Source organism: Aptenodytes patagonicus, chromosome 2 (genome assembly GCF_965638725.1).
Source record: "Aptenodytes patagonicus chromosome 2, bAptPat1.pri.cur, whole genome shotgun sequence".
Taxonomy (NCBI): domain Eukaryota; kingdom Metazoa; phylum Chordata; class Aves; order Sphenisciformes; family Spheniscidae; genus Aptenodytes; species Aptenodytes patagonicus.
In genome coordinates this window covers 126,143,350-126,163,134 of record NC_134950.1, presented here as the reverse complement: position 1 = coordinate 126,163,134, position 19,785 = coordinate 126,143,350, and the positions used below count along the sequence as shown (strand labels likewise).

Sequence of the window (19,785 nt, the reverse complement as noted above, 5' to 3'; positions counted from 1 at the left end):
CAAAACATACCAGATATTTGACATCTCTCTTTATACACTGATTTTAATTTCTCAGTCTTCCACATTTTACTACCGTATTTGCTGCCATTCTGCTGAATAAAATAAAGCTACTAGCTCAACCAGCAGGCTACCCACGCAAGGAAAGGGCTCATCCCCCTAGGGGTTCTACCTGCAATGTCCCTATTCTCTGCCTAGTGAAGAGGAACCTTCAGTTAGAGAACACGGCACATACAGTGACCGGGACAGTCATCACCACCTGACCCCAGTGCCTGGTCTACAGCAAAGTGCTATTCTCTTGCTCCTACTCCTGCCTAGAAAACAGGAAGGGCTGTAGATGGTAACTGAACGTTAGGAGAGAGACCACTGGAAATCTCAGACAGTTTTAAGGTTAGACAGGTGGGATAAGGAAAACTATTGTCAGGTTGCAGTCTCAGACAACATCACAAGCCATCCATTCTGGTTTCAGTGGCTTTGCTCATTGCCTTCCCACTCAACTAATACCAGGGGTGCAATTACAATAGCAGACTAGGCCACATATACCAGCTGGGACCTACCCTTGCAGATGTATGTGCCTGTGCCTACTTAGGGGCAGAAACTGAAACAATGAAAAGAATTGGTGGAGTTTGAAACAACTTCATGAAATTGAGGGTATCAGCCCTAGCAATGACTGTGCAGTCTCATTTGCTGGTAAATGCATGCTGAAGGAACTCCTCTGCACGTTTCAGCACCTAGCCCACAGCATGACAACGCAGTTACTGAAGGTGGATTAAAGTTGTTATTAAATTGTATAATCTGGGATCCCTGGAGTTCATTTGCAGTGAATTAAATCTCTCAGATGATGTAAGTCTCTCTGCTGATGTGACTCAATGTAGCTTCACCGAAGTCAGACATCAGCTGAAAAATCAAACTCTACATACGAGTCTTACGTATCTTCACTTCAGCTGAAATCTGATCTCTTTTTTTTTTTTTTTAAAAAAAAGCGTTGCCACTTTTAAACATCTACTACAGACAGGCTTGATTCACATTTACATTCTGACAATTTTATACTTCTTTAACAGTGTAGAGGACGGTTAGAATGGTACATAATTATGATTTATTTATATTTTTAAATTTCTTTACAAATTGCTAAAGCAGTGAAAAGTAACCTTGGAATGAATTTAAATTAATCCCATACATTCACAAAGAATTACCAGCCTATCATTCACTTCTTGGTCATTCATTCCTAGTACAACCTACCACAAAAGTCAAACTTACAAACCAGCCTGAAACTCAAGTACAAAACGCTTGCAAGTAAGGCAAAGATGCATCTGCTGCACCTAGTTTCTGTCAGTGTTCTCACCAATTTTCTCCCACAGCTACATCAAAGTCAAAGGTCCCCCAGCAGCCAGTAGGTAACATGACTGAATATGGGGACAAGTCTAGGATCTCTGCAAATTCCAAAGATTGTTACCATTACATTTTTCCCACAAAGAAGGGAATTAAATTTTTATTCTTCTTGACAATATAGTTAAATAAATCTTCCTGACTAAATTCTCTAAAAAGAGGCCTAAGACTCTTGCTATTCATAGTCAGTGATCATTTTGTGCTCCTATCACTAGCAAATACATCCTGTGTTGTCTAGAGTAATTAGAATATTTACTGTAATTCACTGAAGTGTCCTTCTGTAAAAGTTGTAAAGTAGCACTTTACCAAGGACAGACACACTTACTGAAGCTCTGATGAAATGAAAACCTTCCAATATACCTGTAACTTCCATTAAAATGCAAGTGAAATAGTGTTCTCCTGTAAGCTGAGCTTTTTAATATAGAACATTTGTTTTCAAATTGCAGAACACCATACTGAGGTTGACCTTTTTTTTTAAAAATCATAAATGCCAGAGGATTTCTTTCAAATAACCATTAAATTTCTTATTACATCAACAAACAAGAATTCTGTTTTTGCAAGAGCAAAGAGCTCATTCTCCTGTCAGCCTGCTTCCTCTTACTCCATTTTATTTCAGCCCTTTTTTTTTTCCCCCCAGCTTGCTTGAATGAGTAAAGTACACGTTGTCTTCCACAGATAATGCAAAGTACAGAAAGAGGCAAGCAAGAGAGTTTGCTAGGTCATTAGGGCCACCATGTATCAATAGTTACGCCATCTAGCACGAAACTCAAAGAAGAGATGGTTGTTTGGCAGAAGATGTATCTAAATCAGATCTTAGTGAAAGCTGTTGCGGCCATGCCAGTGCATGACAGAACAGCACTGCCTTGGCTTTTCTATCAGTCACAAAAGTAGGTTTCCAAAGGTAGGATTCCATGGTATGCATTGTCCACACCATGGACATTGCACTAGTTGCTTGGTATTCACAGATCGTGGACTAAGGGCTGAGCTCTGAATCCTACTGCTCTGATGCACAAACTGGAAGTGGGAAATAAGGTGAGCTAACCAGGCCAAAAGAAGATGCTCTGTGCCTTAGAATTCACATTCAGTCCTCCAAGCTCTCTAAAATAAATTATGTTGACCATAGTAAGTGCTGTCTTACAGATTGTGGGAATGTTGTCCAAATACACACATCAGTACCTTTCTAAATGCTGGCCTTTGACTTTCTACTGGCAAAGTCCCTGGGGGAGGAGAGGCACAGGATGGAATCTCTGCGCTCTTCCTACAATACTAGAAAGGACCAAATTTAGCATTTGTAGCTTGTATGATAGTTTTGGAGACTAAGCCACATGTTACAGTTCTTGCTCACTGCAGAGGATAGAGCAATAGCTGCTGTAATTAACTGAAAACCCTACAGTTTTCATTTACCATTTAAGGAAAACAAATACTGCATTCATTTAAAAAAGGATCAAGGGCAAAAGAAATCCTAGAAGAAATGTGCTAAATACTTCAGAGCAGTGTTGTACTCAGGACTTTCATCAGTAGCAAACACCCTGTGGAATTTTTCTCCCTCATAAGAGCGTAGCACCTAGCAGTCTTGGCTTGTTTCACAAGTTTGTGGCAAACAGATTGCACCTATAAGAAAGACACTGTTACCTTAACTGCCCTATTTTTAAAATTTCACTCACTCTTAGTTTTTCTTCCTTTTACTCAGACACAAGCAAACACTCTGCATACACTCCTCCTGTCTCCTTCATGCTCTCTCTCCCCCTCTCACCTCTTTCCTGGCCCGTTGGACTTGTTTCTCCAGTTCCTCAGGTATCATCTTACCTCTAAGGGACACAGATTTAAAACTTTTCAGTTACATTCAAACAGGTTGGTTGTGTACAGCACTACTGCATTTTAAAAAGGCTTAGAGACTACAGCCATGGCTTTTGCTTGCTTACCTTTCATCTGTTTTGATGAAGTAAACATTCTCTGTACCAATACCCAGGAAGGAGGCTGCCTTCTTCATGGAGTAATGACACTGTAAATGAAAGAGGCATGAAAAAAAGTAAGGAGGCAATTAAAACGAAAGAAAGAAATTTCTTTGCACAGGGAACAGTGACACTGAAATTAATTTAATAGCAGCTAATACTCATGACAACAGCATATCCTAACAGAAAAAGCAAACTGAAAGCCTCACAGCACCAAGACCATCTTGTATTTAACAATGACACACACAGAAGACTGGGGAAAATAAGACAAAAAAAGATGCACACCATATTTAAAATGTGGGCTTAAAAAAAAATAAAAAAGCTCTATTCCATATATTTTTTTTTAAAGCTGGTTCTGCATTAGAATGAAAAGTAGAAATCTTGAAGTGTCATCAGGGAAGAATTATTAATTGTTTCAAAATGTTTTAATATAACTGAGTCAAAAGTATCAATGAGTGTAAGAGTTAAGAAACGCATGAGAAGAAAGGTCCGAAGGCTACCGAACTCAACAGCCTAGAAGCAACCGATAGGTCTGAAAGTCCAAAAGCACCACTCCTTGGAAACTGGACCCTTAATTAGGATGTCTCTTATGATATATCTAAAGCCTCTACCACTTTATCCTCGTAATTTTTCTATATGCTTTCTCTAAACATCAGCTGTTGGCCACTGCCAGACGCAGGATACTATGCTAAACTGACCCTTGGCCTGATCCAGCATCTCTGTTCATAGGATCAAGGAGCTCAAGTCCCAAGACTTACCAAAGCCTTTAGATGTGGTACAATTGGGACTTCCAAGGCTTTCAAAGCCCTATCTCCGCAAAAGGATCTGAAAATCATGGTGTTGTGAAGGTTGTTCACATCACCGTGAATCTTAGAAGCCACTATGAAAGCAAGCAGACTTCAGACAGACTCAGCACATCTTCAAAAGTTAATACGGATTTTGCAAAAGGTTCCAGTCTGGACCAGTCTGCATTTTTCAGAAAATGAAGTTACTATTTCAGCAAAGAATTTTAGCGAGGTCTCATCACAGAGATGTCTTGGAATGAGTACAGATACATGCAGCCCACTTCTCACTTTGCACTGAATAAAGGGCATTAGTGTATGAAGCCCTGTGAAGTGAGTGGAAAACAAGAGGCCCCTTCACCTGTTCAAAGGATGTTAGAAATGGGTGTTTATTCAATCAGAATGTGGTAAAATGGCTCTGGTGAGAAGGATACCCAAGCCCACAGTCCACTCTGTACTTTTTACAAGCTTTTTTCTGTTAAACAAATATTCAAGGTATATCTTACCATATTTCCAACATTCACGTCTATAAGGACCTGCTCTACTGTGGATATCATTATTCCAGCATAAGAACATTTTGTCTTATTCCAGAATAAGTGTGTGCTGATCTCGGTTTAATCCATCTTCAAGATTAGCCTGGGAATTCAAGATACAGTAACCTTCTTAATCTGAAGATATTTTTAGACGTCAAAATGACTCTGAATAACCTGCAGCATACCAAATGCCTACCCACTCATAGCAATGGAGTCAGTTTTGAGAGTATGCAGCATCTCATAGGACTACACAATTCTTCTCAGAATCAAGATCATCCAAGCCTTGGTTTATCACTGCTCTTCTCAAAAAATGAAACTGTCTCCTTTTCACTTTATTACTGAAGAGTTAAAATAACGCATACTCCAGCAACCGTGAAGATGTCTAGAATTGTTACTTTTCATACAGGAGGTGAAGCCAGGTGGTTAATTAATTCCATTTTCTTCCAGAGAGTTCACACAAATGCAGTTACTGCAGAACATAATTATGAAAAATGTACAACATTTTAATGTGTGGGCATGAATATATTAAGGGTATTAAAGCCTGTCACGTTCATTTTGATGAGATGGATCACCTCAAAGGGCTCTTTCTTTTTGACAAAAAGGTTTCCCCTACTGTCACCCACTTTTTAAATAAAGGCATACAAAAACACTACTTGATACTATCAGGTAGTTTTAAGAAAGCTTAATTTTGTAACATGACACATCCACAAAGCCTTTAGGGCTCATTCATTTAGACTGTTACAAGAATAATAACATACATAGGTGGATAATTAGTCTTACATTACATCAAATTACATCAATAATAGTAATAATGATTGTAGAGTGGCTGTATGTCGTTCAGTAGAAGTTTGGAGATGTTTTCAACTGATTAGCGAATCACTTAAAATACAAGTTGCCTCCCTCACTGGTTTCTATCCATTAGGTTCAAATGAAAGGTATGAATCACCAGGAATAATCAGATTGCTCCAAACTGAGAAAGCAGTAGACCTGCAAATTCAGTATACTAGTAAACAGGCAATCACTAAATCATGTATTTTATTATAAAAAAAATGGTATGGGAGACTGGAAGAAAGATAAAAGAGGCTTGAGCACCTGAGAGATTATACCAAAAAGCAGAAGGAAAGAGAAGAATAAAGGGAATACCAAAACAAAACAGGCTGCAAGATACATTATTTCTCGCCTCCACAAGTACTTGTGCGCCTCTTGGAAAATTTTGTCAGGTCTTCAGTAGGACAGAAAAGGGACAAGACTTACACCACTACATAGACTTGGAATATGCTTTCTTTGATGAAAAAAGTAGTCTTTCAGTTATATGGATTGAAAACACACAATAATTTCTTTTTTTCTCCACTATCATTACTAGAAACCATTATGCTAAATTACACCACATCATTTTAAGAAAGAATATACCAGAGAACATATAGCAGCTCCAGTCACAACAGCGTCAACTAATTCACTTGTTCATAGTTCCCCTTCCAAAAAAAGGGAAAGAAATATCCAAATAAAAGGTATTATTTGTATCTAGATTATATACGTAATTTTAAATAATAATTTTAAATACTGTGAGTTCATACTACTCTTGCCATGTCTTTTGCAGTTTTGTTTGTTTGGACACATTATTAAATCTGTAGCCATTTGTACTAAGAAATGAATGCCTTTGAGCACAAGATCAAATTGGAACAGTGCATTTAAGATGTGCTGCTGTACTATTTTAACTATAGCTAGACATAGTTTTCATTTCCTAATAACGTTTGCAAAGACAAGGTACTTTCCCCCTGTGCTCATTAAAACAGAAGATAAATTTGTATTTTCTTGATTTTGAGAAGTTTCCTAGAAACACGATTGCATAAGGCAATTACATTATTATGAGATTGTTTTATTACTCATTTTTGTCTGTTGTAATTTCAACAGGGGACGACATGGTGAGTTTATGTTGTGTTCTCTCACTTTATTACTTTCATGATCAAGCTGCACTGGGGAGGAATTTAGTTTCATTGCATCTAAAAAACTGCTCATATCAGCATGCACATTTCAACTGTTTATACATCCTCTTCTACCCTCGGTTACCTCAAATTTAGCAGATTTCTACCTTTCAGATCAATGCAATACATTCTTGGGTCAGAATAAAGTTCAGATGGGACTCAAATAGCAAAAAGTGATAATAAGGTGGGCTGACATCTATAACCACAACTGTATTCAGCTCCTACAGAGCTACAAATCATGCCTCAAAAAAGAGATATAACAATTTCTCTACTGCTGCTACTGTCTCAAGCGGAATCACTCTGTAATGGTCCAGCAAAAGAACTACGGAGCAGTAGCATAAACAGTGTTCATTGTGTATCACCATAATTAAGTAGCTAAGCATTTTACTTGCAGGAACAAGGAGCCTTTTTTATTCCTGAAGGCCAAACAGAGCATGTGAGGACCTTGGGTGGGCCATGCATTAAACATACACCTTCATGTTATCCAAGAACATACAAAAAATACATAGCCCCAGATCACATAAAATTAAGTCACTGACAAGTCCATGCATTCCCCTGCTCTACAGCAAGGCAACTCTTTCGGTCTACCAAGTGCCAGACTGAAACTTCGGGACGTGGCAACTCAAGGCAAAAATCATTTCATTTGAACACAGTGTTGAAGCCAAGCCCTAAAATGACACAAATGCCTTGAGCAGCCATGTGTTTTGACTCTGTATCAATACTCTCAGTTCATTATAGCCTTATGGCTTCTCCATGCCAACACTGTTTGCCTGATTCATGTCAAAGATAAACACAGGTTGTTAACTTCTCCAGGATCTTTTTTTTTTTTTTTTTTTTAATCATTTGCTTCACCAGGTACCTCTTCAGAAAAAAAAAAAAAAAGGCGCAAAATGCTAAATAAAAGAAGGCTCAAAATAAAAACAAATAATAAAAAATTAAGATTGTGTGACACAAGCACTTATGTACTTTTCTTCAGTGTGGACCATTTATTACATATATTCTTAATATGACATATCTGAACTAAACAAACTTCCAAAAGGTAACGTAACTTCGACTCAGTACAGGTGGATCTAAAATAAGTATATATGAATATGCACATCTCCTCCCTTGTAACCATGAATAAACACTAGAGACCTTAGACAATAGCCACAACATCTAACTACTGAAAGTGGCAGTTTTACAGCAAGTGATTATTGAGTACTAAAGACAACATGGTTTTGTGAATCAAGCAAAGTATTAGAGATCAAGAGCATTGCCTTACGAATAATTTACCAATTTATTTTTCCTGGTCAGTTCTATGTTTCATAGTTTTGGTCTTTCTAGTGAAGCAAAGACATCAAAACAAATTTACTCCAGAGGTCAAATAAAATTTCTTTTGTCATGAAATTAAATGCTTGTTTGGTTTTGAGTATGAGAGTATATGTTTTACTTAAATCTTGCAATGAAATAAAATGTTACTTCATGATAAAAATTCTATGCGCTTCACTTCAAAAGCATTAACAGAACATGTTTCAACCTAATTTTTTCCTTCTTAGCTATTTTTAAGATGTAATGTGATGGATTAAGTATGAACTGATATGTCATTTCATATACACACTTTTCAGAAAGAAAAAACCTAAATATATTTTGCCTGGGGAAAAAAAATCCCTTTATTTAGGACATTTGGATTCAGTTCCAAAATATACGTGCTGTCTTGGACAACTTATGCAATGCCTTCATCCCTTGGGCCTCTTCAAAATAAGCCTCTTGACTATTTACACTGCAAACTGTTTGGAGCATAAACTTAAGAGCTAAAATTATTCTAGTAACTACATACGTCCTAGTACAACAGGGTTCTCACTTCCACTGGGGCCTCTATATAGTGGAGTCAGAATTAATAACAACTCTGTACTAATCAAACGATAAACTCTTAAAATTGGAGGGAGAGGTGAGAGAAAAAAGCCTCAAAAAAATTAGCTTCAGAATAAATATATGAATAAAATTCAAGTTCCCACAGGCAGTTTGGACAAATATTATTCAAAAAATTTAAAACTAGCCACATATTTTCAATTATTTAAAGAAAAACTGTCTAAAGATCCAGCTTTTTTTTCCAAAATGCTTTATGGTGGGTTTGGTTCTGTACCACAACCAATCTGTATTCAGACATAGGTCAGACTGGGCACTGCAGACAGCCATCTCACAGGTCCACAAGTGCTCAGCTTAGTACCAGTTAAATGTGCATTTGACATCCAAAACCTGTCTATGGTTCCTGCTAGACTTTATGCTGTGGGAAATCAAATGCTGCAGACCTCCACAACACACCACATGCATTCTGCTTCGGGTTTGCCCCACGTACAACCTATTCTTACATCAGTGATTTCCAAGAGCAGGAACATCTGTGTTTGTTTTCTGAAAGCAAGTAAGCTTCTGCGGGAAAATTTACCATCAGACTTCTCCACTTACACTGATGACAAATTTATTGTACCAGTGCCCCATCAGATATACAAATGATATAATTTTGCAGCCATTGAAAAATAAAGTTCAAAAAGCTTTTTTTGTTTTGTTTTTACCTCTTCCGAAGCGAACAGGACTAGTCTTGGCAAACCTGAAAGTCCTTTTTCCTTTATCTCAGGACAAAATTTGTATCTTGCTAAGTTCATAGCATACATATTAGAAACAGAGCCACCTACAAAAAGAGACATACAAATATTGTATTAGCCACAGTCCTAGCAACTGTCCTGTGTCTGAGTGCTTGACCTATTGGGGAAAATAATAAACAATACAGTTAGCCTATAGATGCATCCATCATAGCTTATTTCCTCCCCAAAAGCCTACAGACATAAAATGAACTTCAGGCTCTGCAGCATGCATGAAAACAGAGCACGTTTGAATGCTCTTTGGGGATATTTCCTGAAGAGTAAGAACTGTGCCCAGACAGTCCTCCCCAACAGAGAATACCCTGAAACAGCTCCTTCCCAGTGCCAGCTCAGCTGCCTGCACCGAGCTCAGCTGTGGCTGCACCGTACAGAGCCTAGGAGACCTCTTGGGCAACGAGGCCTCAGAGTATTATTATGGGGAGGAAAAAAGCCATTAGAAAAAAAAACCACAGTGAGTGGGAACTGGAAGATCTGCAAGGTAAGATCTGGATGGCTTTTATTCACTTAAATGAACAAAACCAAAATAATAACAAAAATCCTCACATAAAACTAGCACAAAAAAGTACAATTCACTTGTCTTTTGACAGTATCTCAGTAAGTTTTAATTAAGCAATTCTGCTGTAAAAGCAAGGATTCTACTGAAAATACACATCAAATCTGACGTAAAAAAACTCCATACCATTAATATATTTTTTAAAAAAAAAATTGTAGGTGATTTTAGTTTATTTATTTTTCTGCTACTTACATGTAGGCTAGAATGAGCGACTTTGTTTTGGTTTTAGAGGGGGGGGTTAAATCCATTTACTCATTTAATTTCTCTTCTCACCCCCAAATTAGATAGAAAAACTTCACATCTATCCTAATAATTTGTTATCCGAATAATCTCTGGAATAATATCATTATGCTTCATTATTTCAATACAGCGGGCTGGAACGCTGCTTTACAAAAAATTTGAAAATTGTGGCTTATCAAGAAGCTTAAGAAATATTTGGTTGGTTGGCCTTACCGTAACATTTAAAAAAACTATCAAAATTCAAAGCAGTTTTGATAGGGAGCTCATGACGCTCCTGCTAAGACAAACCCTGGCTCCCATGGTTGATAGGCAGGATACAGAGATCAGTGCCCTCAGGCACCACTGGTTGGTGTCTGGCACGTAAATCAGCCCCCTGTCTGTCAACCAATTTGACTCAGTCCAATGAGGCTGTTGGTATTGTTGTTAATAAGGTCAGGAAGGGCATCAGTTACAAACAATTAATTTCCACATAATTATATTTAATGTAGAACTGTTTTCATTCATTTGCTGATCAGATTCACAGAATTATTACTAGAAACACATAAGATAAGCCTGGATTAAATAGTTGTGTGTGTGCATCACTGGATTTTTGCATGCATTTTCAAATACTCTACACAAATCCAATGTTCATGGAATTACTGGTATTAGCTGGTTTATAACGACTCAGCTTGAAATCAGAGCTGTTCCTACCTGGATTAAATATACCATCACCTTCTTCCCAGCCTATGAATTCAATCATTTTCTTGATGACTGCTTCCTCCACCAACAGAAACACAGGGGATACTTCATATGTATATCTGAACAAAAATAAAAGCATCATGCTTGGTATTAAGACTACAGCATATTGCTAAAACTAGGTAAAGGTTTCTTGCACCTTTCTCTGATCTGTCAGAAGCTGACCACCATCAGCAGTAGAATTCTAAAATAAAAACACTATGGATCTGACCCAGTAGAGCAATTGCTTAGTTCCTGACAGCATCACATTGACACTTCCACTCTCAAAGTAAAACATCAGTTTGCTTTTCATGTAGGTCACACGCTTAAATTTCAGCTATAATGATCTATTGCAAGCAACAATTACTTTTTGTTTAGGCTTTACATTTGCAAGTAAACAGTAGACAGGTAACCATTTGCATTCAACTCTGTGCAGAATGCTTCAAAGAAAATGAACAACTAAGTCTGATTAATTCATTTTTATGGACTAAGTAACATAAAAGTCTAAGTTTAAAAGCACTGAAAACCAAAGATCTCTCCTCTTAAGTCCCACCTCACAAACTAGAAAAAAAGGCCTCATCAGATTAGCCAACCTTCTGGTGAGCTATTCAGCCAATCCAGACTGTTTTCTCTCCTGAATTCCTGCACAATTCCTACCTCCTCTGTAACACTGAAAACAGAAATCAGAAGGGGCGGGGGGGGAGGAGCAAAAAAAGCTGTTATTCCAAAAAGCATGCTAATTCATCATCAAGAGGACAAAGAACTACACTTACACACTTGGGTTCAGTGCTTCTGTAATGAAACGAGCCACTAACGAGTAATAATCTATTCCGGCATACAGCTGATTGAAAAATCTTGGATGACCTGAAAATACAGATGAAAAGCAAGCAGTGACAGGATACACATGAGAAGAGAATACATCACAGGCCCTCTCAGTTGAACGCTGATCACTGCAAACCACAATTCACTCCATCATTCTCTCCGTATTTTCTGGACTTACCGTCCTTTTCTTAGGTTAGACAGTCCTTTGAAAGTAAATTTAATAAGCACTTTCATGTCCCAAAACAAGGTTTGAGAGATGCAGGTAGTGCACAGAATGAATGAGAGTTGTTCACAAATTTTACAAATCAAAAAAAGAAAAGGGATTGACAATTGAGTATACACAGTGGCTTTTAACAGTGGTCTTGAGAGGCCACGATGGATGCTCAGCCCAATTTTGCTAAGCAGTGGAATACAGAAACCTGCTGATCCCAGGCAGCTGTGCCTGCACTCCCAACCTAAGTCTCAGTATTGAGAGAAAGAGAGGCAGTATAACAGCTTGGAAAAACTTGCTGCAGACTTAAAATGACAAGTTAAGAGAATTTGTTTACCTGCCTTGAAACACTGAGATAGTATAAAAACAAGTCAGTGCAGCAGTGGGATCACCACCTAAATTTTAATCCACAGCATAGTACTTCTACATGCAAAACCAGGTAAACTGTATGGCTCCATTTATATTATATCTGGGGCTTCAATAAATGTTTATACTTAGATTAAAGACTATTTGCACAGCATATTTTTATATACAATATCCTTTCCAAGGTGACATAGTGTAACAAATGAAAATCTAAAGGCAATTTGCAAAAGTAAGACAAACAGAACACCTTCCAGTAACTCAGTAATTATATCTGCATATTATTAGTGCACTCCCCCTGTAGATCAGTATTGCTACTCTTCTACGGTTTTCCAAGGCATGTGTTCACTCTCAAAATTATTTTACGGTTTTACTTTGCAGCAACAGTGACTGTAGCAGGGAACATGCCCTGGAAATGCACAACTAACTATATCAAATGTCCTCACTTTCCAAAACACAGCCTAAGCTATGCCACATCTGAAATCCTGAGCTACTGATCCGCAGCATTATTTCCTGAACAGATGTTGTTCATCCCTTTTTGCTAAGATTGAATTATACTACACATGCTGCAGAAAGGTTAGCCATAGAGAACTAATCCTGCAGAGATGTGGTGTACTGTCTCTGAAACACTGCAGGCTCTCTTCTCACAGTGTCTGGAACAGGAATTACTGCCTATCAGCAAATTAACACCCTGTAAGACTATTGCTCAAAAAGAACAATAGTAAATGTAGGGTAATCATCACTAAGAATGTATGAGGGCAATGATGGCAACTCTACTGCTCACCACTCAGACAGCAGGAAATCACACACAAAGGTCCTTCTCCCGCCTGTTTTGCTAAACTGTTACATCATACCTGTCTAGGTGACTTTCACAAGACTTCAAAATGACAGAATCTACCATTAATGTCAATGGCATTACAGTGATTAGTTTTCGATTAGTTTGCCGTGATTACACATTTCAGTCAAACCTATGGTGACCAGCATTCATTCAAACAACGGAAACACAGCCAAATGTTTGCGTACTTGTATAGGCAGGCAGAAAACAAACATTCACACTCCCGGTTTCCTGAAAGGTGACAGAACTTTGTAAACATTATCCTGTCTTCCTAAGTTAGCATACAAAATAAATTCACTAGAAATCACACTCCTACTGGTTTTGACGCTGTATTGTATAACATCCTGGCAGAGTTGCAAGAGTTTCTGATGAGATTCTCCGGTGTCCCTCATTTCCAGGTCAAGAATCTGCTTCAGTGTCTCGGGGGCTCGCCATTCACAAACCTAGTGATGGGGAGGGGGGAAGACACCAGCAGTGAACAGGTGACCCAAGAGGAAGAGGTTATAAAGTTACAAGGTAAGCACCACATTCAGCCCTGGTTTCACAAAACTGCCCATTGCAGGGCAGCATGCCACCAGAAACTATCTCTGGTAAACTGGTCTCATGGGACCTTGGTTTTATTGTGTCTCGGGCATTGCTTGACCGTAAAAATTAGAGTGGGGAATGCTGGAAGGCAGAAAAGCAAGAGGCCTGCAGGTCAAATTCTGTCCTTAGCTAAGGATTTGCTTCGCTAAGGATTTGTAATCACAGCATTTTCAGATGCTGTTCTGCCAAGGGGTGGGAGCAACCAGTGCTTGCCCAAAGGCAAGCATGATTCGTTTGCAGCTCCTCTTCCCATATAGCCTCTTAAGCAGAGGTTCTGCAAAACCCATAGCAATCCAATAATGTTGCCCTTCCACAGTGGTACCACATCCACTGTTCCTCCTCCTCTAATACCAGTGTCTCTGAGGAGCAAACAAATAACTCCCGCCACCCCAAACAGGAAAAAGATTACACCCATTTGTCATGTCCAAGAAAGTGACCATTGTACTCCGAGATGAAAAACCTTAATATTTTCTGGCAAATATGTATGCTAATTATGTTATTGAAAGGTTTTACAATATGATCTTTCTTAATTTGTATGGCTGCCTCTTTATTTCAGAGCCAGGCACAGACTAGAAGCAATATTTGAGGCTACTTAAAGTGCAATAAAACACAGCTTAGAAAGAAATTGATTTACTGTTCATTATCTCTTTTACAAATTCTCAACAACACTCTATGGCTTTACCTTTTCTGTTACATCATCAGCTTTCCGGATGACTTCTTCCATTATAATCTTACAGACCTCTTCCACAAACTTCTCTCCTGCTTTTGAGTCCGTTATCGGACCATTTAGGATGACTCCATCCACCAAAACAGCATTCTTCTTCTGGAGCATCTCCTGTTTGCAAATACTAACTGTAAGATAAATAACCCACCGTTAGAGCAAGGCCTGGACAACTAAATCATAAACTAAAAAAATACTCTTTCATTGCTGAAGATTTAGTCAACTTAAGGAAAAAATTCACATGGACTTTTCACATGTACAAAAATCCTAGATTTTGTTGGAAGAATCTTTACAGACAAAAAACCTCGACGTATTACTTCAAACCTAGACTGTTATTATGTAGGTAATAACAGCCTACTGTATGGTATCTACTGCTTTCTGTAGCATACAAAAGCATGCAAGGCACCTTCCAAAAACAGAGGAAAATACAGTTCTGGCTTAGAACATAATACAGCTGGATAAACAGAAATAAAGTGCAAGATAATAGGCATTTTTCTTAGCTGAAAGTGTTTCCCTCCACATGCCATCACTCCCATTCCCTTTTTCATTAAATAATTTTCAGCTTCATTTCCCATATCTTTATGCTGCTCCTTCCCACCAGCCAGTCCTATTACTCCGAGTCTTCCGCATCCTTTGCAAAGTGTTTCACTGACCCACACTCCATGAAGATAAAACCTTTTGAGACTGCTGTCAATATCACGTACCTGTACTTCTCTCCTTTCTGCCCTTATCCTATTAAGTGTCCTCAGTTGCTAATTACAGTAATTTGCTGTGCAGATTATCTTGTTTATTCACTTCTCCAACGACAACCTCTTTCCTCTCCCTCACCTACAGAACTACAGAGAGTACAGGCATACTCTCCTGATGTGTTCCATAAGCACATTGTTACTTCCTCTTTTACATTACTTCTGAAAGCACATCCAAGATGCTTATAAGACACTGGCCAATAGCGGCAACCACGTATCTATTTCATGTATTGATTTCATACGGCAAGATCAGGACTCCAGTTTTAATCAACGTGAGGATAAAGACGAAAGTGAGACATTTGGAGATATCAAGGGAACAGACATTTGAAACAGTATAGTGTTGAAAGGAGAAGCGGTAACTACCATATCTAAATTATCTGGGTTACAGACAGCATCCATCCGCTGTTCTCGCCTTAGAATAGCTAAGATCTATGAAGCCAGGCAGCATTACCTTGAAGGGTTGTCTTCATCTACAGTGAGGATGGTGGAAGGGTAAAGATGTATAAAGGAGAAAGTTCTATGCCCCAAATGACTTCATTTTCTGCTTTACTTTTTGGCCCAGTTACAAAGTACAGAAGAAAGGTAGCTTTTTCACAAGTCCAAACAAATAACTGAATTTCCAGAAGACCGCCAGACACCGCAGTCTGACACATTCATCATGCTTATCATAATTACAGTTGCTCATGCACACAGGAGGATATAGAACAACAACAATGCTGCCTACAAAGGTGCATGACTTCAAGGTCCATTAATTGAAAGAAACCCTGTCAATCCCATGAGCTTTTATTTACTGATGACTCAGAGAAGCTATTCAGTTCAGTTTCACTTATAAGGAGAGATATGACAAACAAGATAAAATTCTAACATGAGATGGAACCTCAGGCTTCCCGTAACGCTGATGACAAAAGTGAGGCCCGCACCCTCTGCACTTCTGAAATTACTCCTGTTTTTAATCCAAAGGGGCAATATACTAAATTTTGCTGAACAGAGTAGCCTTTGGCACGTTGTTATAGGAGAGGCATAAATGTTCTTGTGGGACAGATACAGAACAAGCAGGTAAACAGTATTACATCTTCAACAGGCAAAGAGGGAAAATCACAGACATCAAAAACATAAATTCTCATCATGCTTCCCAGCACACCACAGAAGAGGCACTGTACAGAAACTGCAGCTCTGAAGAAGTCTTAGAGGTTTCTCTCTGAAAACACAAGCTAGTAGCTCAACTTTACAAGACTTAAAACACCAGATATTAACTAGGAATTGGAAGGCATCAGCTCTTTTGGCAGACAGAACAGGCACTATTTTTGGATTGAGAGTTAGTTATTTGATGCATAAATAGCTGCCTTAAGTACTAACCAGAGTTTAACATAAACACAAAAAAGAATCTCAGCCTCGACATCACCTGGAGATGCTACCATCTCCATGTATGTCAAAGGTGTTTTGTTTCTATGGAAAAAAGGATAGGATCTAAAAAACTATATGGGAGATTAATATCTGTCACAGAGCACAGATGTTGATACTTCCTTTGGTTACAAGAATAGATGGTGGAGCAAGATAACTCACTAACTCTTTGTTTTTTTTTTTGCTCTGCTCCACCTCTCAGGTCTCTTCTAGAACCAGAGCTGTGCAAAAGCTTTCTATTGATATCTCCATCAGCACTATTTCTGACACTTTTGCACAGAGATGTGATACCAGGACTTCCATGACTTTACAATGATCTCTTCCAGGGATTCTGTGAAAAGCAAAAGCAGAACTTTACATTACTTTTTCTACAAGGTCTTTAGGGGGGTGGGTGATAGGTCTAACAACACCTTGCTATTTGAAGCAGGTCTGTTCACCTCTATACACAGTTTTACAGTCTCCACAGGACACTTTGTGGAGCCTGAGGAAGAAGAAATCCTCTGGAAAATGGGTGATAGTCTACCCCTAGTCCCAACACACCTGTGTTGCGTCTCAGGCACAGCCTATAAAAGAGAAAGGCAAAGCAGAGGGGTCAGAAGGAAGGGAGGGAAAAGAGCCTTCATTTCAACAGCAATTTACCTGTGTAAGGCTCCAGCAAAGAGTTCAGGACTTAGCCCACATTATGTTTCATGAAATAATACACCTTGCAATTATTTACCTCTTTCTCAATAATTTTTTGGTTATCACTTACCATTTCAACCTGAACTTGCCAAGCTAAATTTTACCCTGGAACATACCATAAGACTGTTACTGTAAATTAATAGGAACAACTATTCCACAAACAGCAGTTAAATCAAGCCCCAAACATACACATTTCCTGAGGTAAAGGTCTTCAGGTTTTACAAACCACTGTTGCATATATACACTATTCCCATCCCTCATGATTTTGCTGCAAATCCTGTGATACTTTATCTTCTACTTATTAACTGTCTGACTTCTAGAGTTCTTATAAGAATTCCAAACTCTTCGTTATTGAAAAAGAAATGTGCTTCCTCTTGGTTGCAGTAAAAACCTTGAAGAGGAAAACTAAGTAGATGATAAAAGTCTGAATTTCCATAACTTCTCTTTTCACCACATTTTTTTAAAAGATCCTATGACCAATTTACTGTTTTAGATGTGTGAAGGTCCAGAAAGATTCAAGGTTCACTTTTTATGTCACAGTACCCAAGTTAAATAGCATGCCTTTAACACCTCCTCAGAGCTCAGCATCCAAGCTAAGAAACACACACACACTACCTTTATAAGCCAATAATTCATGTTGTCTCTCTAAAAAAAAAATCATACCTCAAATGCTCAAAACATTATTTTCCAAGAATTTTGGGCCTTCCAAAATATCCGTCTCAAACACACCTGATTGCACTAAGGGAATACCTTCCACATGGAGCTCACTTGGTAGAAACAGCATCTTGTCACCTATACCTTTTTTGTTTTCAAACATGATAGGCAAACAATCTAGAGATGTGGCTGCAATAAATACATTCTTTTCTATTCAGGAATACAGAAACAGACTCCTAAGCAGACTCAGAAAACAGACTTCCAGAAAGTATATCAAATGTAATTTCAGCCAAATGGTTCCAGGCTTGAAACAGAACTAAAACTTTACCAAATGGAAGTGCTTTAAATCAGAGATTAAGGATTATTGACTGTTCAAGATATCCTTCTGCAAAAGAGAAGACTCGATCCCGCTCCAATTGAAGGCAATTGGGCATTTAGCCACTGGCTTCAGCAATGGCAGAATCAGGCCCGTAATTCTCACATTTCATCCTGAATGAAATATTCTATTACATAAGCCTAAGAACTTCCATCAGCTTTTAATTTTTATGATCAATATTATTTTTGCAGCAGAAAACATAAGTTAATTGGAACTGAAATAACATACAGAAAAGTAAACATTTTTTCAGATGTTTCTCTATCTTTATGTAAGCACTACCAAGTACTTTAAAAGCTGCATCTGTGTTTCCATAAACATATAGAAACTTTCACTGCTAAATTCTTGCACTACAGAAAGAAACTGGAGCCTTGTACTTGGCACGTTCTGACAACATTTGGGAGAGTAGAATACAATGCCCAGAAAGATTTACTGCTCACAAGGAAAAGGCAGAAACAGAAAGGGGGTGGTTGTGAAAGAGTAGCTTGTGCTTGAATGCCAGAGCCAAATCCTGTTCAGTTTACACTGTACTAGCACCATTGACTGTTCAAGTGAATGCAAAAGGCTGGCTTTGACCAAAGGTTGATTTCTGCTTTGTAACAAATGCAATAATAATTGCCAGCATTAATCAGAAACAAATTTTACATTTCTCATTCTGCATGATTTAGTCATGGTTCTTCTTTCAGAAGAGCTCAGTATTTTCTTTCAGTATGTCCAGCAAACGAAAGCAAGTGAACTTCAGTGTCAAGACTCCACACCACCATGTTTACTGTGGTGCCATATCATGTATCAAAGTATTAAAACACAAACCTGTCCCATATTATGCAGCTATGTGAGTCCCTTGGCATACATAATCTTTAAAGACATTTTTGTTTCTTTAATCACGGCTTTCTGTATGTCTATGACTGAAGTAAAGCCACTCCAGTTTTAAGGCAAAATACATTGTTTCTTAGTAAACTGATTTCCCAGGCCTCTTGCCAAGTAAAGGAGATGCAGATTTCTTAGAATCCAGTACATATGTTATCTTGGTGTCCTGACAAAGCCATCCACATGGAAAAAAAGTAGGCATGGGTATGGCAGGGCTTGTGCAATTGTCCCTATACTATGTGTTCCTGTTTTGCAGGTTTATGGACCAAGGCCTGTAGACAGGGAACACGCTGAGTGCTTCCCTTCAGAAGGTCTGCAACAGCCCCCCACACACAGGAATCCTCCAACTGTGAAAATGCAAACGTGACCTTTATAGAGCAGGACCTGAGGAAAACAAAAGTGCTTGTGTCCGGTCTCAAAGGCCTCTCAATAGACTCTTTGAGCACACTGCTAGCACTGAACGGCAACACTACAACAAACGGGTCCTATTCTCCATCCCACACCTGAATTTCCCATTCTGAAAGGAAAGGTTGGGAAGAGAGAGGGAAACCTGGAGAGGAGCCCTAGTGACACATATCTGACAGGGAATGAAAGGTCTGTGCGAGGACAGAGGTTCTGCTTTCAGAGATGTTTCCAGAGTCCTGGGGAGCACCCTTCTTAGTTGAACGCTCATGACATGTTGTGCCCATTCACTGTGTGCCAAGCACTTGCTATACACAATAGTACTTGGCAGGATATGCTAAAAAAAAAAAAA

At 38.5% G+C, this 19,785-nt stretch overlaps 1 protein-coding gene across 3 annotated transcripts in view; it reads right to left on the bottom strand.

Annotated features, from left to right (window-relative positions):
• GADL1 (glutamate decarboxylase like 1) overlaps positions 1–19,785 on the bottom strand; it is a 118,643-nt gene that overhangs the window by 58,204 nt on the left and 40,654 nt on the right. For all 3 annotated transcript variants that reach the window (XM_076331132.1, XM_076331133.1, XM_076331131.1), the window contains exons 2-8: positions 14,271–14,440; positions 13,320–13,446; positions 11,549–11,639; positions 10,752–10,858; positions 9,182–9,297; positions 3,306–3,385; positions 3,137–3,191 (exon numbers count right to left, since the gene is read on the bottom strand). In XM_076331132.1, coding sequence (XP_076187247.1) covers positions 3,137–3,191; positions 3,306–3,385; positions 9,182–9,297; positions 10,752–10,858; positions 11,549–11,639; positions 13,320–13,446; positions 14,271–14,420 — 726 coding nt within the window. In that variant the 5' untranslated portion in view covers positions 14,421–14,440. The remainder of the gene's footprint in view (positions 1–3,136; positions 3,192–3,305; positions 3,386–9,181; positions 9,298–10,751; positions 10,859–11,548; positions 11,640–13,319; positions 13,447–14,270; positions 14,441–19,785) is intronic.